Source organism: Silurus meridionalis, chromosome 4, assembly GCF_014805685.1.
Source record: "Silurus meridionalis isolate SWU-2019-XX chromosome 4, ASM1480568v1, whole genome shotgun sequence".
Lineage (NCBI taxonomy): Eukaryota > Metazoa > Chordata > Actinopteri > Siluriformes > Siluridae > Silurus > Silurus meridionalis.
This window is the reverse complement of record NC_060887.1, coordinates 27,308,675-27,335,412: the sequence shown is the minus strand read 5'-3', so window position 1 is coordinate 27,335,412 and position 26,738 is coordinate 27,308,675. Positions and strand designations below refer to the sequence as shown.

Here is a 26,738-nt window from a genome sequence, read left to right as displayed (position 1 = left end):
GGCAGGTGTCTATCCAGTACTTTGTACTGCAGATCCTAAATCACAAAAAACAATTAGAGAACAAAAGTACTTCTTGAATTATAGGGTTCCTCTGTCTGTTTAAAAATCGAGAGAAAGAACAGCACAAATACCTTTTAAGTGAAACCATGGGTGATGCTCTATCTGCTCCAGACTCGGACGGCCTGCTGGTTTGGTGCACAAACACCAACGGATCAGATGCATGCATTCTGTTAAACAATACACAAATACATAAATCAGTAAAACATAGAGAAAAGAATAGAAACTTCACCTAATAAAGATCATGCTGTATAATATTTAACCTCTTAAAAACAGTTATGTATAATATAGAAAACTCTGAAATAAATATTATTGATTGCATATTAAATTATTTACACTTATAGCTGTAATAAGATAAAACAAATAAATGCTTCTTTCTCTGTTAAAGTAAATGTACAATATAAACTTCAGCCTGCTTTGACTTATTTCATAACTTATCAGTCTTTGCAGTTTCATACCTTCAGAATGACTTCTGGAGAAACACACATGACCATGTTTCAATTCCTTCCGGGTGTTGAACGGCAAAGAGCCACACACCAGTCTGTACAGTGTCACACCCACAGACCAGACAGTCGCTGGGTCTGCCAAATACTTTTTCTTTTTAAACCACTCAGGAGGAGCGTAGCTGAGTGTGCCTGTTCATGACATTCCAGTTAGTAAAAGAAGCACACATCTCATTGCCATGCAGAACTCAGATAAGTTTTCAGAGCTTTCAGATAATATACCTGTAAATTCTTTGTAAGTGTCCTTGACCAAGTCTCCGCACCCAAAGTCAAACAGCTTAACGTTAAGGGTGTCTGTCTGAACCATGATGTTTTCTGGCTTGACGTCACGATGCAGAATTCCTCGGCTCTTGCAATGCTTCAGTGCATCTATCAGCTGAACCATCACTAAACGAGCCACAGTCTCAGGCAAGCAGCTGCCATACCTATTGCAGAACTGGTGGAGGTTTTCACATGGTTCGGGTCGTTCCAGAACTATGTAGTAGCACTTTGGCTCTTCATACCACTCCAGAATCCGCAGGATGTTTAAACAGTATGGTTCTGTATTTACGATGGACATTAAAGCTACCTCAGTGGGCAGGAAACCATGTCCAGGCTGTAGAAAAGAACGAGTGCTACATATTATAACCCCCACACTGCTTATAAAAGTGTTCTGTATTATGTGATGATGATGATGATGATGATGATGATTATAATTATTATTATTATTATAGTATAGGTTATAGTTTATTGTTTTATGTACATTAAGACATCTAGAAGAAACTTACGATTTCCAGTTTTTCAGGTGCTTTACGTTTGGAGATGTACTTGATTGCCACCTGAGAACATACGAATGTGTTCTGTAAAATTAGATGAAATTATTCCCATAAATGATCTAAAAAGGATCTTATTTTTTATTTGTCCTTAGATGTTATATAATTTTAGCTGATCATAAAAGTGTAGTAATTACATCTGCAGTTTAATTGAAAATCCTACATTGAGCCATGATGCTTATAACAATCAGCCTCTTTCAAAAGACACAATCACGTATCAGTGAACACTGCCATTCCTGATCTCATGATTAAATATTCAGCATTATGACTAAAAACAGGCCTTCCCTAATTTGTATATTAAATTAAGACATATTATAAAGTCAGAGAAATAGAATAAAACAAGAGAGAAAAGATTTACTGGCAATCCGTCTGCTTTACGTACACCAGCATACACAGAGCCAAATCCTCCTTTGCCCAGCAGTTCTTTCGTCTCATAAACCTCCAACAAATGTGCTGTGAAAAAACATCCAAAGATGAGTGTCTAATTCACATAACCAGTCCCACTGCTGTTCATTCACTTCAACTTTCTTTTGCCTTACCAATGCCTAAACGTTTAGGAGGTAGTTTAGTTGTGTTGGAGACATCAGTTTTCTCTTCTATAGTCTGTGTTTTCTGTCTCTTCTGCTGAGGCTCATTTACAGTTGGCAAGTTTGTAGATTTCCTTTTGCCACTTGTTGTTGGCTGATCAGATGCCCTCTGCTTTATATTCCAGCATCTAGTGTGCTGGTTGATGTATAAAACTAAATAAAGAAAAAACAAATAATTATTATCTGTATGAATAATGTAGAAATAATGCAGCAACACACACAAAGAAAGCAATGTACAGATTTTCCTAAGTAGACAGTGAGGGTACATCACTTTCACAAACCCTTAAAAACACTTAGATTTTTTGTACCTAGTTTAGTTTTGTTGGAGACGTCAGTTTTCTCTTCTATTATCTGTGTTTTCTGTTTCTTCTGATGAGACTCATTTTCATTTGTCAAGTTTGTTGATTTCCTTTTGCCCCTAGATGATGACTTGGGCTGATCATATGCCCTCTTCTTTATGTTCCAGCATCCAGTGTGATGGTTGATGTATAAAACTAAATAAAGAAAGTGATAATAATAATTTTTTTTTAATGATGGAGTAACAATGCAGCGTGCACACACACACACACACACACACACACACACACACACACACACACACACACACACACAAAGTGTATATGAATATAGAGGTGCTTCTAATGAAGGCGACAATGAGGGTACATCACATTCACAAACCCTTGGACAAGTTTGCATGTATTTTTTTACCTAGTTTAGTTGTGTTGGAGACGTCAGTTTTCTCTTCTATTATCTGTGTTTTCTGTCTCTTCTGATGAGGCTCATTTTCATTGGGCAGGTTATCAGATTTACTTTTGCCTCTAGATGATGACTTGGGCTGATCATTTGCCCTGTCCTTTATGTTCCAGCATCCAGTGTGCTGGTTGATGTATAAAACTAGATAAAGATAAAGATAAAACTAAATGTGATAAGAATTATATTTTTGCATAAATAATGTGGTAATAATGCAGCAACACACACACACACACACACACACACACACACACACAGAGTAAATAAATGTAGGTGTTCCTAGTAAATTAAGTGTACATCACATTTACAAACTCTTTTTTTTTTTTTTTTACCATGATATGTTTTGCCCAATGTAGCTGCCATTTTGTTTACAGTTTATTTTCAGAATCTTAGTTTTGGTTCCTTGGACTTTTTACTTTCCAAGACTGAACTCAGAAATAAATTTAGATCAGTGAGATTTAAGATACAGAGGTTTGATCTGAAGTTTCCCACTTTGCCAGTATTTATACTAATTGGGTAGAGTTTATTCTGGTGACATGGGGCATACATTTCTTTTTAACTTTCCATCGACAGAAACATTACGGTCAGGAACTGGACATTGAGTCCGTTTTAAACAAGGATGTTATGTAGTGTTTAGCGTCTTACATTTTTTGTGAAACATTACAGCAGATGGCGCTTTATTCTCGGTTTTATTTCCTTCTTGCCCAAAATAACGCATCCATCAGATATCGTTGTCCAGCAGTGAAAAGACGTCGCGTATCCATGGCAACATTTGATATTGATGCCGAAACAGTATGTGTACAGTTTTGTCTCCAGGTAACGCCCCTGTTTAGTTTAAATCTGAGGGATTCCACTACCACTGCCCTGTATTTACACATTTATATATATTCACTCAAGAACAAGAAGATGCAAAGTGCGAATAAATAAAAAAGAAGTCCAAATGAATTTACTATTTGTTGTGACCACATTTTCTCTGCAAATCAGCATTAATTCTTCTAGGTATACTTGCACACACTTTGAAAAATTCTGGACAGGTATTTTGTTCCAAACATCTTGAAGAACTAACCACAGATCTAGATCTACATGTAGGCTGCCTCAAATTCATCTGTCTTTTGACTTGTTGATGCTGAGAACAGGGCTCTGTGGGGGGGCCAAAACTTTTACTTCCAGCACTCCTTGTTCTTCTCTATGCTGAGTTAGTTCTTAATGGTCTAAGGGTTACTTACTGTATCTGTAAAAACTTTATCTATTTCTTCTTTATATTCTTGTATTTTTCAATATATATTATATATTTCTCTTTTTCTTTTCTTGTTAACTTCTACATCTTTACTCTCAGGGATAAATAAAGTGATCTGTTTTTCTGTCTGTCTATCCGTCTGTCTGTTTAAAGACATTACTGGGGTGGCTTCCATTTTACCACAGTCTGGTTGTAGCGTTCATGTTACTTAAAAAAATATATATTACCTTGATTACCTGATAATACCTTGATTCTTTAATTTAAAAAAAAAATGTAACCCCTGAACAGATACAGATAGTGCCACTGGTTTACACTCCTGTTTGAGACAGTCTTTTGTAATTTAGGATGTTTTATATTACTTTATATGATAAATAGAATTCCTTAAATTGTATTAAATAATAATTGTAAATAGCACGTAATATAACTGAAAAATAATAATAATTTCTGTAGAGAAATGGCAGTTATGTACACTTATTTAAATCAGAAAACTGATTCAGCCTTTCCAAAGACTGAGTTATCCACATGCCCTGTCAGAGAAAGTGCTCAGGGTTTCATATTGTATAACATTTTAAATGTTTTTATTATTATTATTATTATTATTGCTTTACTTCCAGTGTTGTAACTTGTCTTAAACTATTAGGACACTAATGATGGAGAGTCACACACTGTGTCAAAAACATGAACACCTCTATTTTTTTTTTTTATTAATCTAGTCTTCGAACAGGAATTACTCTTACATGAGTGTGTGAAGTTCTGACACATTGTTCTGACTTTTAGGTTCTGCTGGAGCACATTTCTTCCTGAAATTTTGGAGCTTCCAAGATGGTACTTTTTGGCCACATGGTTTTAAGTCTATATAGTACCTACTACTACACTACATAATTCAAAAAATCCAGTGTAAAACATGCAGATGTTTAGCAAGTCACGAATCAGAAACTCATAACTGATCGATCGATGCCCGGGTTACCAACGACTGCCACAAGTATTGTTAGCCCACAGGGTTACGGTGGAAACGCTGTTAGCCGAAGGAGGAGAAGGAGAGGAGGAACACGTCTACAGAGACGGCAGGAAAACTAGAAGTGTAGGAGAGTGGAGGTTATGGTGGGTACTTTAAATGTTGGTACTATGACTCGTAAAGGGAGAAAGTTACAGTGAGGAAAATAAGTATTTGAACACCCTGCTATTTTGCAAGTTCTCCCACTTAGAAATCATGAAGGGGTCTGAAATTGTCATCGTAGGTGCATGTCTACTGTGAGAGACATAATCTAAAAAAAAAAAATCCCGAAATCACAATATATGATTTGTAAACTATTTATTTGTATGATACAGCTGCAAATAAGTATTTGAACACCTGTCTATCAGCTAGAATTCTGACCCTCAAAGACCTGTTAGTCTGCCTTTAAAATGTCCACCTCCACTACATTTATTATCCTAAATTAGATGCACCTGTCTGAGGTGGTTAGCTGCATAAAGACACCTGTCCACCCCATACAATCAGTAAGAATCCAACTACTAACATGGCCAAGACCAAAGAGCTGTCCAAAGACACTAGAGACAAAATTGTACACCTCCACAAGGCTGGAAAGGGCTATGGGGAAATTGCCAAACAGCTGGGTGAAAAAAGGGCCACTGTTGGAGCAATCATTAGAAAATGGAAGAAGCTAAGCATGACTGTCAATCTCCCTTGGACTGGGGCTTCATGCAAGATCTCACTTCGTGGGGTCTCAATGATCCTAAGGAAGGTGAGAATTTAGCCCAGAACTACACGGGAGGAGCTGGTCAATGACCTGAAAAGAGCTGGGACCACCATTTCCAAGGTTACTGTTGGTAATACACTAAGACGTCATGGTTTGAAATCATGCATGTCACGGAAGGTTCCCCTGCTTAAACCAGCAGGCACGTCTTAAGTTTGCCAATGACCATTTGGATGATCCAGAGGAGTCATGGGAGAAAGTCATGTGGTCAGATGAGACCAAAATAGAACTTTTGGGTCATAATTCCACTAAACGTGTTTGGAGGAAGAACAATGATGAGTACCATCCCAAGAACACCATCCCTACTGTGAAGCATGGGGGTGGTAGCATCATGCTTTGGGGGTGTTTTTCTGCACATGGGACAGGGCGACTGTACTGTATTAAGGAGAGGATAACCGGGGACATGTATTGAGAGATTTTGGGGAACAATCTCCTTCCCTCAGTTAGAGCATTGAAGATGGGTCGAGGCTGGGTCTTCCAACATGACAATGACCCGAAGCACACAGCCAGGATAACCAAGGAGTGGCTCTGTAAGAAGCATATCAAGGTTCTGGCGTGGCCTAGCCAGTCTCCAGACCTAAACTCAATTGAGAATCTTTGGAGGGAGCTCAAACTCAGTTTTTTTCAGCGACAGGCCAGAAACCTGACTGATCTAGAGAAGACCTGTGTGAAGAAGTGGGCCAAAATCCCTCCTGCAGTGACTTTCTCAGGTGTTCAAATACTTATTTGCAGCTGTATCATACAAATAAATAGTTAAAAAATCATACATTGTGATTTCTGGATTTTTTTTTTTAGATTATGTCTCTCACAGTGGACATGCACCTACGATGACAATTTCAGACCCCTCCATGATTTCTAAGTGGGAGAACTTTCAAAATAGCAGGGTGTTCAAATACTTATTTTCCTCACTGTAGCTGATATGATGTAGAGAAGAAAAGGTAGATATGTTGTGTGTTGAGTAGACCAAGTAGAAAGGAAGTAAGACCAGGAACATTGAAGGGATTTTATTTTTCTTTTCATGGGACATCATAGACAAAATAAATTATAGTATTTTGAATACTTAAGTATATTTGAAGGCACATACTTTAGTACTTTTACTTAAGTGAAAGTTTAAAAGGGAGCACTTCTACTGAAATATAGTTCACCCAGTGCATCTCTACTTTATCTCTAATACATGGTTTGTTTACTTTGTCTAACACTGTACATATATTCAAAATATATTGCTATTATGAGTCATGTGTATTAGTTTAAGAAAGTTTACCCAAGCTGTTTATTTTTTTCTACTTTCTACAATGTCAAATAATTGCTGTTGCTCATGGTTAGAGCCTGGACACAGAAAGTATCCATTTTATCTCTTTGTAATGTGATTACTGAACACCATCTACTGGATTTGAGCTTCTTACAATCTTAAGCAACACAGGCTTTAATACATTATATACAGTGCAAAAAATAGATAAAATCATTTCACCTTTTTCTAAGATTTTTTGTTTAATTATCCAGCAGTGCTGCAGTAAAAGTTAAAAGTTACCTGGATGGTGACATGGATCTATTTCCATTTAAGGTGATTTATGGCAAATCAAGTGCTGTCCTTTTATTTGTTAGCAGCATGCCATCCTGTCCCTATCATGGTGAGTTTATTTCCGGTCGGTGGCCAATTCCTACTCCAATCTTTCTGAAAAATCATCATTGTTGAAAATCAATCTTTATGGAAACACCAAAAGCTAGTTGGGATAGTTTAGGTATTAGCCTTGCTACACAACAAAACCAGTTATACTATGTGTAAAGTGTCTTAAAAAAAATCAATAAAACATGCATATATATGAGGTTTCCATTGCCGCTGTGTCAATGGATCTCCAACGTCCTGACAAACAGATCACAAGCCATACAGGTGGGTTCTGAGCCCCCCTGCTGAACTCACTGTACACATATAACTGTGTGGACACTTCCAACTCCACCACCATCATCAAGTTTGCTGACAACACTGTTGTGGTGGGCCTGATCGCCAACAATGATGAGACGGCCTACCTACAGTCTATTAAAAACCTGGAAAAATGGTGCTAGGAGAACAATCTTCTCCTGAACGCCAGCTAGACTAAGGAGTTAATAGTCGACTTAAGCACGAAGCAGGAGCAGTCAAACCAACCGCTAAAAATCAACGGGAACCCAGTGGAGAGAGTGGACAGTTACCGGTACCTAGGTGTTCACATCACATAGGACCTGTCTTGGTCCTGTCACATCAACACCCTGGTGAAGAAGGCCTGGCAAGGGACCTTAAACTACCCTCTTTTAGGTGCTAAGGACCTTTTACATTTGCAAAATTGAGAGCGTCCTGACAGGTAGCATCACTTTGGGAACAGCACTATGCAGGACAGGCGAGCCCTCCAGAGGGTGGTGTTCAACTTAACGTACTATCTGCACCGAGCTCCCTGACCTACAGGACATCTACAGCACGCAGTGCCGGACCAGAGCCAGGGAAATTGTGAAGAACCTCAGTCATCCCAACAATGGATTATTTTCTTTGTTGCATTCAGGGAAGCGCTTCCGCTCCTTGAAAGCAAACTCAGAGAGAACAAGGAAAAGCTTCTTCCCGCAGATCATTTGGAGTTTAACTTTTTTTGCACTATTGAGACACCTTAACTCTGGACTGTCACTTCAACTCTGGACTTAAACAGCACAGTGCCACTTTATATCTCACCACACTGCACATGGACACTTTGTCAATTTAATTTGTACTGTCAATATCTTCCATACTCATTCATGTATATACAGTGGAACCCGCTTATCTCAACCTCGGTTAACTCGACAACCCTATTAAGTCGACATTTTTGAAGTGGAACCGCCAAATTCTCGCTTTGTCTAAGCATTTTTTTATCGGTTATGTCGACTTTTCCATGTCACTGAACCCTGATATCTCGAGCACAAGGGGGGAAAAATTTGCCATTTAACGTCGGTTATCTCGGTGCAGCCGCAGAAGAACTTGCGAAAGTGGCGGAAAAATCAAGCCTTACAGATGCTACAGGTGTTGTATTGTATACTGGTGAATCTCTGCTGTTAGTTAGTGCTAGTGTTCGTAGTGTTAGTAGGGCGCGCGGCTTTGGGAAGAAAAGCGCAGCCGTTGAGAGAGTGCCGGTGGGAAGACACGTACCGGGATACGCATGAGCGATAACAACGACCGTCGTGAACCAACATATACCAACAATAACGGACGGTGAGAGTGTGGAAGTTTAAATAGGAGCTGGTGATGATGATAAACAAGCACCATATGTGCGTGATTGAAGCCGAGAGCTTCAGAGAAAGCACCTGCCACGCCGAACGGGGCGCCGAAGGGGGCGTGGCAGGTGGATTCCTGACAGTTAACAAACATGTACTGTATGTACATTTTTATAGCATGCCTTCATCAAACAAATCGCGGCAACGCTGTTGTGTAAAACCCTCCAAAAACACGTGCATGCACATTCTCATTTATTTAACGCACATCATGTACATAAAGAAATTTCAAGCACGTTAATATACTGCCGCCATATTGATTTTCGTTTATCTCGATCATCGGTTACCTCCATGCTTTTTGGCAACCCCCTAGGACATCGACATAACCAGGTTTCACTGTACATATATTTTTATATATTTTCTATAGTTTATACTTTTTATTTATCTACTTTATTATTTTTTTCATCATTAAATTCTATTGCTTTTTATGCTTAAATTTTGGACGGTCGTACAAAGCATTTCACTGTTTTGATTTTATTTTATTTTTAATAAAAGAATTTATATCCTTCATGATACACAATTTATATACATTCCTGTTACGTTCCCCCTTTGACCTCTAAGCTTATCACCAGAGATTTCAACCATGTGAATCTCAGGACTGTACTCCCTAAACTCCATCAGCATGTGAACTTTGCAACGAGAGGGGCGAACACGCTGGATCTTGTTTACACAAACATCCCCAGCGCGCATTGTGCGGAGCGCCGCCCCCATCTCGGCTACTCAGACCACTGCTCTGTTATGTTAATTCCAGCATACAGACCGCTCATCAGACGCTCTAAACCGGTTCTGAAACAGGTAAAAACCTGGCCAGGAGGAGCTACTTCTGCTCTTCAGGACTGCACTGACTGGGACATGTTTAGGGAGGCTGCAACCAACGGCGATTCCATCAACTTGGAGGAGGACACATCAACAGTGACCAGCTACATCAGCAAGTGCGTTGATGATGTGACCATCTCCAAGACCATCACTACACGCTCCAACCAGAAGCCGTGGATGACTGCAAATGTGCATGTGCTGCTGAAACAAAGAGACTCTGCCTTCAGAACAGGGGACAAGACGGCCTTAAAAACAGCAAGGGCCAAACTGTCCCATGCCATCAGAGAGGCAAAGCGCGCACATGCGAGGAAAATCCACGACCACTTCCAGGACAGCGGAGACACCTGGCGCATGTGGCAGGGCATCCAGGCGATCACAAACTACAAGACAACATTACCTGCTTGTGACCGTGACACCTTCCTCCCAAATGCGCTAAACGACTTTTACGCCCGGTTTGAGATACAGAACAACGTAAGGCGAGGAAGACATCCCTCCTCCCACTGACCAGGTGCTCTGTCTAACCACAGCTGAAGTGAGGAAAACTCTATGCAGAGTTAACCCACGGAAGTCTGCCTACCTGACCTGACAACTTTCCTGGCAGAGTGCTCAGGGAATGTGCAGAACAGCTAGCAGCTGTCTTCACTGACATCTTCAACATCTCCCTGAGCAGCGACGTTGTTCCTATGTGCCTCAAGACAACGACCATTGTTCTGTTGCCGAAGAAATCTACTGTCTCCTGCCTCAATGACTATCGTCCCGTCGCACTCACACCCATTGTGATTAAGTGCTTCGAGAGGCTTGTCATGAGACTCATTTTAACTGTGTACTGTGTACCACTGTGTATAGTAGGAATGACAATAAAAAGCCTCTTGACCTTGAAGCTAAGGGGTGTTTTGTTTTCTTCCCGTGCACTGAAGAAATATAGTGATAGTGACAATACATTGACTTTCCTTTGAATTGGTCCAAACAATCATCTTTAACTCTGATTATCTCCCCTTTTATGGTTTATTGTTTTATTAAGTATTGCAATATAAACTGATTACAGTCAAAATCAATTTTCAATCAAATGTTAAATTTTTTATGTATTTTGTACAAAAGCACAAATATATTTGAAGGTTTCAGATGTATTTGATGGCAGGTGTCTATCCAGTAGTTTCTAGTGCAGATCCTAAACCAGTGTAGCTCGGTTTGCCTGTTAATGACATTCCAGTTAGTAAAAGAAGCACACATTTTATTGCTAGGCAGAACTTGTGACAGATTGAAAAAGGTATTTAAAGTCATAAATCTGTGAAGCAGTACAAATATTTAACAACTGTTGTGAATGTTTACAACTGTTTATAAAATCTGTAATGTAAATAATGTAATTTGTTTGTCATTTCAGTTCATCTGTGTTCTATTAGTTTGGTACAATTAGATCGATTGCTTTTGCCTGCTTGATCACTAGAGGGAGAACTTGCGGGTTTCTTCATTTCACATAAAGTTTGCAGTGGAGAAACTTCAGCGTGTTCATGCTTTTTCATCTCCCTCTTTTCAGAGGTATTATATTTGGAGGCACCGCTGGGATTTACTCTTCGGAGGGTGGTCTTTGCTTACCTGGCAGACAATGTCTGATGCAGTACATCCCCTAAAACAACCCAGATCAACAGTGGAGTGGAAAAAGTTCCCGCAGTAAAGGCAAGAAAGAGATAAAGAACCATCAACCTCATGCCACAGAGATCATCAGGTGAAACTCAGTGTTTGTGGCATGTTAAATCCCCTATCCAAAGACCAACTTCTCAGTGTTTGTGAGTTCCTGAACATATCAGATCGAGAGAAAGTCCCATCTAAATCACGCATGTCTCTGATCCCTCACATCCTTCAACATCTTGAAGAGGACATAGCAGAGCTAGAAGATGGTGGCATGTCTGTGCTGTTAAGTGTGAGAGATAAAATAATAGAACTGAGTACAGTCACTGAAAATGAGTCAACAAAACAGAGCCAATGCACAGAAAAAGGTAGATTGCAAAAGGAGTTGGATGAACTAAAGTGTGCAATGAAACAAAAATTGAGTGAAATGCAACAGATGGACGAATTCAGCACAAAACAAAGCATTGTCCAGCCTCAACCACAAATAGCTGCACCCTTGGTGAATGTCCAACATTCAAGCTCACCTTGGCGCAAAGATTTTAAAAATTCCTGGACAAATCGGTGAGCCAGGTCAAAAAGAAAAATTGACCTTTTCAGGTTTGGCACACCAGATTGAGAACGGTCTGAGCAGAGGCTACCCAGAATGTGAGATTTGTGATGCAGTCATTCAGGCCATTTCCACTGGCTTACAGTTACAAAGCTATTTAGAGGGAAAACCCAACCTGACTCTACCTACACTCAGACGAATTCTGCCTTCTCCCTTCCAAGAAAAAAGTGCAACGGAACTTTACAAACAACTTACCTCTGAATGCCAAGGAAACAGAGAAACACCTCAGAGTTTTCTAATGCTTGTTCTGGATCTGCATCAGAAAATCTTGTTTGCATTTCAAGAAGCAGAATGAGGCTTTAAATACGATCCAGCATTAGTTCAGAGCATGTTCTTATATACTGTACACACTGGTCCTCAAAGTGACAGCATTAAAGTAGACATGCAGCCCCTCCTTCTTGATACGAAAACCAGGTTCTGTTGGTTCTGTTGGAGAAATTAAACATTGCTTGTGCTAATGAGGCAGAAAGACAAAGGAAAAAGAAAACCAATGTGCAGCACACAACTACGGTTGTCCATTCAGTTAAGTCCAGTGATGAAACCACTGATATGAAACCCAGGGTGACTTTAAATGCACCAAAACCATCTTCCAGTGTGCTGTCAGAACTTAAAGAACTGAGGACTGATGTAGCATCACTAAAAACACTGTGCTGAAATAGCTCACATTCGGAATTATTGCAGCAACCAGCCTTTGCCTCACCCCAATGCCCAGTTCCTACACCGAGAGCCTTTGACAGAGAAATTGTTCAGTGTCCAGTGCAACCATATTGGACATCACCGGGTGCCAACCAAACAAAAGTGAACACTCAATTTCAACCCCAGTATATACCTCGACAATATTTTACACAGACTACTCGTTCCCAAGCAAGAAAGTGCTTCAATTGTCAGCAGCAAAGAACAGAGGACCCTTGCATGAACTTCTTTAAATGTGGCAGTAGTGAGCACTTCTAAGCAGGATGTAGAATCCGTGGCATTGAGCCTGCAAGAGAGAGTTCTTTAAATGGAGAGGGGTTACTTCAACGGGACAGGGAGTAACCAGATCCACTGAACAGTCCCAAAGATTTGCAGCCTGTGGAAGAACAGGGAACCAAATGAAGCAGTGTTCACGATGTAAACAGGTACTGTATTGTTCTAAAAACTGCCAAACTCACCATTGGACTGAACACCAGCGAACTTGTATTAACTCAGAGTTCAGTGTCAAATTCCTGCATAACCATGACTGTTCATGCCCCTGGCAGAACCCAAGTTAATCAGCATTCCCCTGTAACATCATTAGTTGGGAGGCAATGTCTCATTGAGTGTTACCTGCACAGCCAACAATTTCAAGCACTGTGGGACACAGGCTCTCAGGTATGTGTCATTGTTGAACTGTGGAAAGAGGAATACTTACCAGAAGTCCCATTGAGAGATGTTTCCAATATCCTTGAGGCTCCAAATACATTGAACCTTGTGGCTGCCAATAGCATTGACCTGCCCTATATCGGATATGTTGAAGTGATATTTAGATTATAATCACAGCCATCGCACCAAGCTGAACTTGTCATTTCTATGCTTGTAGCGAGGGGTCAGAACCTCTCACACCCTATCATAGGTTTCAATGTGATAGAACAAATTGTACATAACATTGAGCAAGCACAACCAAACACGGTAAACAAATTTAAAACAAATTTATCCAACTTGTGAGTGCAGAGAGCTTGTGTGAATACATAGTAAAAACTACAAAAGTGCATGTTAGCATTCCCAAACGTAGTACTGTGCAGGTCTCATGCCGAGTGTACATGCAGCCAGTTAAAGAGGACAGAACACTCATTTTTGAACCTGATGTGAACCCCCAATGGGCTTCACAGACTAGTCTAGTGAGGCTAAAAAATGGAGCTTCAACAAATATAATAATTGAGTGTACAATGACACGGATCACGATGTAATGGGCCAGACCCCAATCGGTACATTACAGCTTGTCAAGAATGTTTTCCCTGCTAGTATGTTTGAGGTGCCAGCAAACCCTATCTCTGTTGGGGTATGTCACATCCAGACTGCAGATAACTGTCATGATAAAAACAGTCCTGATGAATGGGTTCTGCCTGTTAATGTCAGCCACCTGAAGAAACACCAGAGACAGGTAGTACAGCAAATGTTAAGAGAAAAGTGCCATTCATTTTCTAAGTCAGACAACGACATTGGGTGCATTAGAAGTTTGCAATTGGAAATCTCCCTTAAAGATGATGAACTAGTCAATCGTACTTACATGTCTGTACCAATGCACCTGTATCGTGAGATAAAAGAATACTTACATGACTTCATAGCACAAGGCTGGATTGAAAAATCCAACTCATCATTCTCTTCTCCATTCATTAAATTGTGCATTAAGTGCATTAAAAAGGAAGATTGCAGCCTCCGTTTATGTATCGATTATCGGGACCTAAACAGAAAGACTCACCCAGATAGACAGTTAATTCTGAGGTTGCAGGACATTATGGACAGCTTTGGTGGTAGTTCTTTGTTTTCGTCAGGAGAAGGCCTACCACCAGGGGTTCATGTCAAAGGAGAGTAAACACCTAACGGCTTTCGTGACACCCTAGGGCCTATATGAATAGGTGCGTATCCTTTTCGGGCTAACGAATGGTCCCGCAGCCTTCCAGCGCAGTATGGAAAAGTGTTTAGAAGGCTTGCGAGGTGAGATCTGCATCCCATACCATGATGACATCTTGGTGTTTAGTAAGACTTTTGAGAACCATGTCCAGGATGTCAGAAAAGTACTGCAACGTCTTAGGCAACATGCCGTCAAACTTAAGCCAAGTAAGTGTGAGCTGAAATCTGAATTCCGCTATCTGGGTGGAATAGTCTCTGCAGAGCAAAGTAAAGTTGATCCTGCAGACACAGAAGCTGTCCGATTCATGAAAGACAAACATCCGAAGAATGTTGGTGAGCTGAGGAGAATGCTTGGTCTACTTAGCTACTACAGACAGTACATTAAAGATTTCTCTCACATTGATAGCCCTTTGTATGACCTGTTAAAAAGTACTCCAGAAGATAATCCCCACCTGGAAGAAAGCCAGAAACGATCAAAGACAAAATGCATGAAAACTGGTGTCCCATCAAGTCCCATTACCTGGACTGAACTACATCAGAGCACTCTTGATCAACTAATTGACTGTTTGCTCCAACCCTGTATTAGCTTTCCCTGACTTTTCACAGCCTTATATACTGCATACGACGCGTCAGCTCAAGGCTTAGGTGCAGTATTATACCAGGAACAAAATGAGAAACTTTGTGTGATTGCCTATGGATCCCATACTCTATCAGCCGCTGAGAAAAAACTACCACTTGCACTCAGGCAGCTTGAATTTCTCGCTTTGAATTGGTCAATCACCGAAAAATTCTGTAATTACTTGTATTATGCTCCAACTTTCATTGTATATAGTGATAACAACCCCCTTACATATGTCCTGTCAACTGACAAATTGAATGCCGCAGGTTGCAAGTGGGTTGCGGAATTGGCAGTTTTCCACTTCACAATCATATTGACCAGGCCGTGAAAATATTGATGCAGACACGCTGTCCCGATTACCCCTTGACATAGGAATGATGAGGAAAGAGTGTTCTGAGGAGTTGTCATCTGATGTAATAGGTGCAACAATTCAAGCTGTAGAAGCTCAAGAAGGTCCCCGCATCCCATGGTCCATCTCAACCAACTGTGCATCTGTTGAAGCCTGTCCAGCAGTACCGACGATAACACCATTGTCAGTGAATTAGATCAGAGAAGCTCAAATGAACCACCAGGATATCAGTCTTGTATATGAATGCAAACTGTCTGGAACCAAACCACAAGTAAAACGTCTCAAAACGTACAGCCTCAAAACAAAATGCCTGTTTCGTGAATGGAGAAAGTTCACCATTAATAAGGACGGTATCCTCTGCCGATTCACGTCCACACGCACAGAGTTGGTCCTCCCTGAGAAATTTAAAGGAACAGTCTTGCGGGAACTTTATGATGAAATGGGCCACCAAGGTACCAATCGCACTCTTTCACTTATCCGTAAACATTTCTTTTGGCCATATATGCAGGCAGACATTGAGCATCATGTCACAAAAACATGCAGATGCCTGAAACCCTATCATGAGACAAAAGCCCCATTGACAAACATTGCTACGACTCAACCCTTTGAATTGAACTCATTTGACTTTCTCCACTTAAACCGCTGCAAAGGATATTTTGAGTATATTTTTGTGGTAGATCATTTCACACGATTCGCCCAAGCATACGCCACAACCTCAAAATCAGGTAAAACAGCTGCAGATCGTATCTTTAATGACTTTGCCTTGAAGTTTGGCTTCCCTTCTCGCATCCATCATTAACAAGGTGGAGAGTTTGAGAATCAATTGTTCTAACAGCTCCAAAAATACTGTGGCGTCATAGGCTCCAGAACGACCCCATATCATCCGCAAGGCAATGGCCAAGCCGAACGTTTTAACAGAACGTTGTTACAAATGCTAAAAACGCAAACAGAAAGTCAAACATCTAACTGGAAAGACTCCTTGAATAAGCTACTGTATGCTTATAATTGTATCCGCTCAGAATTTACAGGGATTTCTCCTTTTAACCTATTATATGGAAGATCTCCAAGACTGTCGGTAGACATGTTGTTTGGCTTGAATTCAGAAATGCCTACCTGTAATCAGAAATAGAGAACCTAACACCACAAGGGGGCCCTGGAAAACTTTGTAATTTCTGGGAAGAAAATTTTTTTATAGTTGAGACAAATGGGTGGTGAGCTCCCAGTTTATAAAGTAAAGCCAGAAAAGGGAAAGGGACGATCCAGAGTCCTCCATCGCAACTTATTAATGCCTTGTGATTACCTAACCCTTGAAAATGCTCTGCTTATAAAGATCAGACCCAAATGTACATTGGAAAAGCCTCAAGTCAGCCATGTGGAATCTGACGATGAGAGAGAAGGTGAATTCGATTTCCAATATGTACCACTGCAAGTATCTCAACCAAAACATGTTGTTGAACCTGAAAGTCTCAATACCTACCACAGAGTCTGATGAGCAGCCAAGTTGGTTTCTGGAACAAGTTGCTGCTTCAAAACTTACTGTATGTGTCTGCTCATGGTTTGTCGACATGGTTGCCACCTGTTCAGCATTACTGTTACCAGTTGCCTTTTGTGTATGTAGTCCACTAAATGGGAACTATGAACTGTTAAACTTGCAATTTGCATTATGAACTGTTACATACTGGCACCTGGAACTGATGGACTGTTCTGTTTTAGGAATATTGCCTTGAACATTCTTCAAACTTTTAATGTTTGGAAAATATGGACTGTTTTGTCTAAGGAATATTGCGTCTAACAGTGTTGGGGAAATTGAAATTTTGAGAAAGCACTGGACTGTTGAACTCTTTAAACAGTCCAGTGATTTCTCAAAATTTCAATTTCCCCAACACTGTTAGACGCAATATTCCTTAGACAAAACAGTCCATATTTTCCAAACATTAAAAGTGAACGAGTGAGTTTGGGACAATCCATGGACTGTGAAAAAAACGTTTAAAGAACTCTTGCACTACAACATTTTTTTGTGAGTAAAAGACTCGAGACGACATTTATTTTGTAAAGGAGTGTGTGACAGATTGAAATAGGTTGATTGCTTTTGCCTGCTTGATCATTAGAGGGAGAACTCCCGGAATTCTTCATTTCACATAAAGTTTGCAGTGAGGAAACTTCAGCGTGTGAATACATTTTCTTCTCCCTCTTTTCAGAGGTATAACAAACTCATAAGTTTTCAGAGCTTTCAGATAATATACCTGTAAATTCTTTGTAAGTGTCCTTGATCAAGGCTTCACACCCGAAGTCAATCAGCTTAACGTTAAGGGTGTCCGTCTGAACCATGATGTTTTCTGGCTTAACGTCACGATGCAGAATTCCTCGGCGCTTGCAATGCTTCAGCGCATCTATCAGCTGAACCATCACTAAACCAGCCACAGTCTCAGGCAAGCAGCTGCCATACCTATTGCAGAACTGGTGGAGGTTTTCACATGGTTCAGGTCGTTCCAGAACTATGTAGTAGCAGCTTGGCTCTTCATACCACTCCAGAATCCGCAGGATGTTCAAACAGTATGGTTCTGTATTTACGATGGACATCAAAGCTACCTCAGTGGGCAGGAAACCATGTCCAGGCTGTAGAAAAGAACGAGTGCTACATATTATAACCCCGAACTGCCTATAAACGTTTTCTGAATAATGTGATTATTATTAGTTTGATTATTATTATTATAGTATAGGTTATAGTATACTGTTTTATGCACATTAAGACATGTAAAAGAAACTTACGATTTCCAGTTTTTCACGTGCTTTACGTTTGGAGATGTACTTGATTGCAACCTGAGACAATACGAATGTGTTCTGTAAAATTAGATGAAATTATTTACATAAATGTACTAAAAATTATCTTATCTTTTATTTGGCCTTAGATGTTATATAATTTTAGCTGATCATAAAAGTGTAGTAATTACGTCTGCAGTTTAATTGAAAATACTACATTGAGCCATGATGCTTATAACAATCAGCCTCTTTCAAATTTTCATCATTATGACTCAAATCAGGCTTCCCCAATTTGTATATAAAAATAAGACATATGATGAAGTCAGAAAAATAGAATAAGACAAGAGAGAAAAGACTTACTGGCAATCCATCTGCTTTACGTACACCAGCATACACAGAGCCAAATCCCCCTTTGCCCAGAAGTTCTCTCTTCTCATAAACCTCCAACAAATGTGCTGTGAAAAAACATCCAAAGATGAGTGTCTAATTCACATAACCAGTCCCACTGCTGTTCATTCACTTCAACTTTCTTTTGCCTTACCAATGCCTAAACGTTTAGGAGGTAGTTTAGTTGTGTTGGAGACGTGACGTCAGTTTTCTCTTTTATAGTCTGTGTTTTCTGTCTCTTCTGCTGAGGCTCATTTACAGTTGGCAAGTTTGTAGATTTCCTTTTGCCACTTGTTGTTGGCTGATCGTATGCCCTCTGCTTTATATTCCAGCATCTAGTGTGCTGGTTATTGTATAAAACTAAATAAAGAAGTGAAAAAGTGATAAGAATGATATTTTCTTTTATATTTTTTGCATAAATAATGTGGTAATAATGCAGCAACACACACACACACACACACACACACACACACACACACACACACACACACACAGCCGTAAATCCCGGTGGGGGGGGGCGGGTGTATGGAGGGGACATGTCCCCCCCATCCGAGGGTTGTCCCCCGCATCCGAGGTTTGTCCCCCCAAAAAATTAATTAAAAAATATCGCACTCTCTATTGTGAAAAATATATGTATGTACCTAAATAACCGTGTGAATAGGAAAAAAAACCCGCAAAAAATGCATTTAGAAACAGTTGAGTTCCCCCTCCCCTTCCTCACAGTGGTTTGACCCACTTCCTGCTTTCCCAGTTCATCTCACCTACTCTGTTCACACGAGTCAGGTGTGTGTCTGCGACTCAATTAATGTTCCATTATTTATGGTATTTTATTCACTTTAAATAAAGCGATTCTCTTTAATGTAGTTGATGCAGACTCATTCATAAATTAGTTGCGGCAACAATCCTGATTACTGATATAAATTTCCATGAATCTGCTCTATTAGCGATTAAAATATGACTTATTTAGTGAACGTTAGCTTGTTTACAACAGCTTGTAGCATAGTGCACTGACACTAACACACCAAAGCCGTTTCCCATGCAGTGTTTTATTTGGGACGACTTGGTATAATGTTAACATTAACAGCCACAATTAGCATATTGTTTATCTGTGCATTTATTAAATGAGACTGTGCTACGTTCGGACTGACCCTGCTGTATTTTTTTTTTTTTTTGTATAATCAATTTCTATTCTGTTCTTAAGTGTCTTCATTAATTTTAAATAAAATGTTAAACCTTTTTTTAATTCCTTGTTTTGCTTTGTCATTGAACCTGAGAAAAACTTATATAACCATATATAACCATAAGACGCAGTCTGCATGCTACAATAATAATGATAAAAGCAAAGTTTTTCACTGTGGGGACACTGTCTTTATAAGTACAATTTGACTGTATTATTTGTGTCCCCTCCAAAAATTGCTCATGAGAAATTTTAGATTTATTCTCCCCCCCCCCTTTTTTTTTACATTGAATTTACGCCCATGCACAAAGAGTTAATGAGGTGATACCGGAGAAACTGCACCTCTTCAAGTCAAGTCAAGAAGCTTTTATATATAATCAGAGACATTTTACAGATTTGAATGATGTATTGTTTTTATCTGTATGATCAATAAAGACAGTCATTAAAGTTCATTTTGTGCAAAACCCACAAAACGGCACACAGAGTATTAATTGTGTGAATCATGGCGTATTTGTTGTTTGGATTGAGACTTGGCGCATAAATAAAACAAATGTTTACTGATTAAAAATATTTTTGGGTGGAGTTTATTTTTTAATTTTATATCTAAGTGAAGAAAGGACGTTGTGAATGACTATGTTGTGCTGAAGGTTTTCATTTCGCCTCTTTATATTTAGTTATGTATTTATATTTTTTATAAAAATGGTAAAAACAGAAATGCGTGCTGAATTGATAGTGTGTTAATAAACTTTAATGCCGTTTAAAAGAATTTTTATTTTGACAGCCTAATATATATATATATATATATATATATATATATATATATATATATATATATATATATATACACAAAACTAATTAAAAATGTTGTTACCTAATGGATGTGTCCAGGCTGAACATTCACATATAGAACACAAGCAGAGAAAAGATGATGATGATGATGATGATGATGATAATGATGATCATAATGATGATTAGGGATGTCTCTGTTCTCAGTCATGTTTACATCACTGACTCCCTCTGTCTTATCCACGTTAGCTTGACTTCTTGTTTCTTTCTGCCTGCTTATTCTTAGCTTCGTAAACTAGTCTACGTCTGTGGTGAGTGAGAGACAGGACTTTATACACCAGTGGATTGAAAAAGACGCACAATTACAGGAAATCTGTTGGTGGGCTGAATTCCGCGCGCAGTGAAAATAAAAAATATTGACATTTCACCAAATCAATGGATTAAAACTAAAGTAACTAAGCTGTTTTGAAAATGTAAGAAGTAAAAAGTACAGATATTTGTGTAAAAATGTAATGAGTAGAAGTAAAAAGTTAAATAAAATAGTGGAGTAAAGTACAGATACCAAAAAAATCTACTTAAGTACAGTAACAAACTATTTGTACTTCGTTACTTCCCACCTCTGCCTGGCAGCATATAGTGCAGAACACAATGAATCCAACTTTTCTATTATTCCTTTTTTTATTTGTTAGCAGCATGCTGTCCTGTCCCTGTCATGTTGAGTCTATTTCCGGTCGGTGGCCAATTCCTACTCCAATCTTTCTGAAAAATCATCATTGTTGAAAATCGATCTTTATGGAAACACCAAAAGCTAGTTGGGATAGTTTAGTATTAGCCTTGCTACACAACAAAACCAGTTATACTATGTGTATAGTGTCTTAAAGAAATCAATAAAACATGCATATATATGAGGTTTCCATTGCCGCTGTGTCAATGGATCTGCAACATCCTGACAAACAGATAACAAGCCGTACGGGTGGGTTCTGAGCCCCTGCTGTACTCACTGTACACATATAACTGTGTGGACACTTCCAACTCCACCACCATCATCAAGTTTGCTGACAACGCCAGCTAGACTAAGGAGTTGATAGTGGATTTAAGCACAAAGCAGGATCGGTCACACCAACCGCTTAACATCAATGGGACCCTAGTATATAGAGAGGACAGTTTCCGGTACCTAGGTGTTCACATCACACAGGACCTGTCTCCAGACTTAATCACACTCACCTGGGGCTCATCATCACTCCACCCCGCTTCTACATAAACCCCTCACTCACACTCACTCCCTTGTTCGTTATTGTATGTATTCATGGTTTCATGCAGGACTCTATGTGGTCCGTTCCTTTCGGACTCCAATATCCTGTACCGGCTGCGCGTTTCCTTTCAGCGCATCTCGGATGAGCTACACTTCTCCACAAGCCCACCTCGGACTCTCTCAACCCAAGGACTGCCACGTGTGTGTGTGTGTGTGTGTGTGTGTGTGTGTGTGTGTGTGTGTGTGTGTGTGTGTGTGTGCTAGCGCGTGCGCGCGCTCTCTCTCTCCCTCACTCTTGTCATTGAAACCCGAGCGAGCTGTACTTCAGCTTCAGTCTCTGTTTCATTCGCACCGTGACAGTGTGTATGTGACAAATAAAATGTGATTTTATTTTATAAAAAAAAAAAAAAAAAAAAAAATTGATATCCTTTATGATGCACAATTTTTGTACATTCTTGTTATGTTCCCACTTTGACCTCTAAGCTAAGGGGTGTTTTGTTTACTTCCTGTGCACTGTAGAAATATAGTGGTAGTGACAATACAGTTCCTTTCCTTTGAATTGGTCCAAACAATCATCTTTTACTCTGATTATATCCGTTTTTATGGCTTATTGTTTTATTAAGTAAGCATGATTAACAAAAATGATTGCAATATAAACTGAATCCAGTCAAAATTGATTTTAAGTTATCTTTTTTTTTTTTATTGTATTATGTACAAAAGCACAAATATATTTGTAGGTTTCAGATGTACTTGATGGCAGGTGTCTATCCAGTAGTTTGTACTGCAGATCCTAAATCACAAAAAACAATTAGAGAACAAAAGTACTTCATGAATTATAGGGTTCCTCTGTCTGTTTAAAAATAAATAGAGAAAGAACAGCACAAATACCTTTTAAGTGAAACCATGGGTGATGCTCTATCTGCTCCAGACTCGGACGGCCTGCTGGTTTGGTGCACAAACACCAACGGATCAGATGCATGCATTCTGTTAAACAATACACAAATACATAAATCAGTAAAACATAGAGAAAAGAATAGAAACTTCACCTAATAAAGATCATGCTGTATAATATTTAACGTTTTAAAGATGGTTATGTATAATATAGAAAACTCTGAAATAAATATCATTGATTGCATATTAAATTATTCACACTTATAGCTGTTATAAGATAAAACAAATGAATGCTTCTTTCTCTGTTCAAGTAATTGTACAATATAAACTTCAGCCTGCTTTGACTTATTCCATAACTTATCAGTCTTTGCAGTTTCATACCTTCAGAATGACTTCTGGAGAAACACACATGACCATGTTTCACTTCCGTCCGGGTGTTGAACGGCAGAGAGCCACACACCAGTCTGTACAGTGTCACACCCACAGACCAGACAGTCGCTGGTTCTGCCAAATACTTTTTCTTTTTAAACCACTCAGGAGGAGCATAGATGAGTGTGCCTGTTAATGACATTCCAGTTAGTAAAAGAAGCACACATATCATTGCCATGCAGAACTCAGATAAGTTTTCAGAGCTCTCAGATAATATACCTGTAAATTCTTTGTAAGTGTCCTTGATCAAGGCTCCACACCCGAAGTCAATCAGCTTAACGTTAAGGGTGTCTGTCTGAACCATGATGTTTTCTGGCTTAACGTCACGATGCAGAATTCCTCGGCTCTTGCAATGCTTCAGTGCATCTATCAGCTGAACCATCACTAAACGAGCCACAGTCTCCGGCAAGCAGCTGCCATACCTATTGCAGAACTGGTGGAGGTTTTCACATGGTTCGGGTCGTTCCAGAACTATGTAGTAGCAGCTTGGCTCTTCATACCACTCCAGAATCCGCAGAATGTTTAAACAGTATGGTTCTGTATTTACGATGGACATTAAAGCTACCTCAGTGGGCAGGAAACCATGTCCAGGCTGTAGAAAAGAACGAGTGCTACATATTATAACCCCAAACTGCTTATAAAAGTGTTCTGAATAATGTGATTATTATTACTATTATTATTATTATTATTATTATTATTATTATAGTATAGGTTATAGTATATTGTTTTATGCACATTAAGACATGCAGAAAAAACTTACGATTTCCAGTTTTTCAGGTGCTTTACGTTTGGAGATGTACTTGATTGCAACCTGAGAAAATACGAATGTGTTCTGTTAAATTAGATGAAATTATTCCCATAAATGATCTAAAAAGGATCTTATTTTTTATTTGTCCTTAGATGTTATATAATTTTAGCTGATCATAAAAGTGTAGTAATTACTTCTGCAGTTTAATTGAAAATCCTACATTGAGCCATGATGCTTATAACAATCAGCCTCTTTCAAAAGACACAATCACGTATCAGTAAACACTGCCATTGCTGATCTCATGATTAAATATTTAGCATGATGACTAAAAACAGGCTTCCCAATGTGTATATTAAATTAAGACATATGATGAAGTCAGAGATATAGAATAAAACAAGAGAAAAGATTTACTGGCAATCCATCTGCTTTCCGTACACCAGCATACACAGAGCCAAATCCTCCTTTGCCCAGAAGTTCTCTCTTCTCATAAACCTCCAACAAATGTGCTGTGAAAAAACATCCAAAGATGAGTGTCTAATTCACATAACCAGTCCCACTGCTGTTCATTCACTTCAACTTTCTTTTGCCTTACCAATGCCTAAACGTTTAGGAGGTAGTTTAGTTGTGTTGGAGACGTCAGTTTTCTCTTCTATTATCTGTTTTTCTGTCTCTTCTGATGAGGCTCATTTACAGTTGGCAAGTTTGTAGATTTCCTTTTGCCACTTGTTGTTGGCTGATCGTATGCCCTCTGCTTTATATTCCAGCATCTAGTGTGCTGGTTGATGTATAAAACTAAATAAAGAAAGAACAAATAATTATTTTCTGTATGAATAATGTAGAAATAATGCAGCAACACACACGAACAAAGTAATGTACAGATTTTTCTAATAAAGTAGACAGTGAGGGTACATCACTTTCACAAACCCTTAAAGACGCTTAGATTTTTTGTACCTAGTTTAGTTTTGTTGGAGACGTCAGTTTTCTCTTCTATTAACTGTGTTTTCTGTTTCTTCTGATGAGACTCATTTTCATTTGTCGAGTTTGTTGATTTCCTTTTGCCCCTAGATGATGACTTGGGCTGATCATATGGCCTCTTCTTTATCTTACAGCATCCAGTGGGCTGGTTGATGTATAAAACTAAATAAAAAAGTGATAAGAATTATTATTTTTTTAATAATGCAGTAATAATGCAACACACACTCACACACACAAATTGTATATGAATACAGAGGTGTTTCTAATAAAGGGGACAGTGAGGGTACGTCACATTCACAAACCCTTGGACAAGTTTGCATGTATTTTTTTTTTTTTTACCTAGTTTAGTTTTCTTTTCTGTTATCTGTGTTTTCTGTCTCTTCTGATGAGGCTCATTTTCATTGGGCAGGTCATCAGATTTCCTTTTGCCCCTATAAGATGACTTGGGCTGATCATGTGCCCTGTCTTTTATGTTCCAGCATCCAGTGTGATGGCTGATGTATACAACTAAATAAAGATAATGATAAGAATTATATTTTTTTGCATAAACAATGTTGTAATAATGCAGCAACACAAACACAAACACACACACAAACACACACAAACACACACACACAGAGTAAATAAATGTAGGTGTTCCTAGTTAAGTGTACATCACATTTACAACTTCTTTTTTTTTTTTTTACCTCGACATGTTTTGCCCAATGTAGCTGCCATTTTTTTTTTTTTTTTTTTACCGTTTTTTCTCAGAATCTTAGTTTTATTTCCTTGGACTTTTTACTTTCCAAGACTGAACTCAGAAATAAATTTAGATCAGTGAGTTTTAAGATACAGAGGTTTGATCTGAAGTTTCCCACTTTGCCAGTATTTATACTAATTGGGTAGAGTTTATTCTGGTGACATGGGGCATACATTTCTTTTTAACTTTTCATCGACAGAAACATTACGGTCAGAAACTGGACATTGAGTCCGTTTTAAACAAGGATGTTATGTAGTGTTTAGCGTCTTACATTTTTTGTGAAACATTACAGCAGATGGCGCTTTATTCTCGGTTTTATTTTCTTCTTGCCCAAAATAACGCATCCAGCAGATATCGTTGTCCAGCAGTGAAAAGACGTCGGGTATCCATGGCAACATTTGATATTGATGCCGAAACAGTATGTGTACAGTTTTGTCTCCAGGTAACGCCCCTGTTTAGTTTAAATCTGAGGGGTTCCACTACCACTGCCCTGTATTTACACATTTATATATATTCAATCAAGAACAAGAAGAATGTGATTGATTATATATATATATATATATATATATATATATATATATATATATATATATATATATATGTATGTGTATATATATATATATATATATATATATATATATATATATATATATATATATATATATATATATATATACATATATATATATATATATATATATATATATATATATATATATATATATATATATATATATATATATATATACAGTACTCTGCAAAAGTTTTAGGCAGGTGTAAAAATGCTGCAAAGTGAGAATAATTAAAAGAGAATTCCAAATTAATTCACTATTTGGTGTGACCACATTTTCTCTGCAAATCAGCATTAATTCTTCTAGGTATACTTGCACACACTTTAAAAAATTCTGGACAGGTATTTTGTTTGAGACAGTCTTTTGTAATTTATATTTATTTATATATTTTATATTACTTTATAAGATAAATAGAATTCCTTAAATTGTATTACATAATGATTGTAAAT

The 26,738-nt window shown here is 38.6% G+C and overlaps 1 protein-coding gene across 3 annotated transcripts; it reads right to left on the bottom strand.

Annotated features, from left to right (window-relative positions):
* LOC124384529 (serine/threonine-protein kinase pim-1-like) lies at window positions 1-26,071 on the bottom strand. Of its 3 annotated transcripts, none has more exons than XM_046847465.1 (11): window positions 25,989-26,071; window positions 25,318-25,485; window positions 2,668-2,853; window positions 2,268-2,453; window positions 1,912-2,112; window positions 1,731-1,825; window positions 1,328-1,378; window positions 783-1,155; window positions 516-692; window positions 132-227; window positions 1-35 (listed from the first exon to the last, which is right to left on the bottom strand). In XM_046847465.1, the coding sequence occupies exons 1-11, from the start codon at window positions 26,059-26,061 to the stop codon at window positions 10-12; spliced, it is 1,632 nt and encodes a 543-aa protein (XP_046703421.1). In that variant the 5' UTR covers window positions 26,062-26,071; the 3' UTR covers window positions 1-9. The 3 variants fall into 3 exon arrangements, with proteins under 3 accessions (XP_046703421.1, XP_046703422.1, XP_046703423.1); XM_046847466.1 differs by having other exon boundaries at window positions 1,755-1,825; XM_046847467.1 differs by lacking the exons at window positions 25,318-25,485; window positions 25,989-26,071 and adding an exon at window positions 3,355-3,466.
* Between the last annotated feature and the right edge of the window lie 667 nt (window positions 26,072-26,738).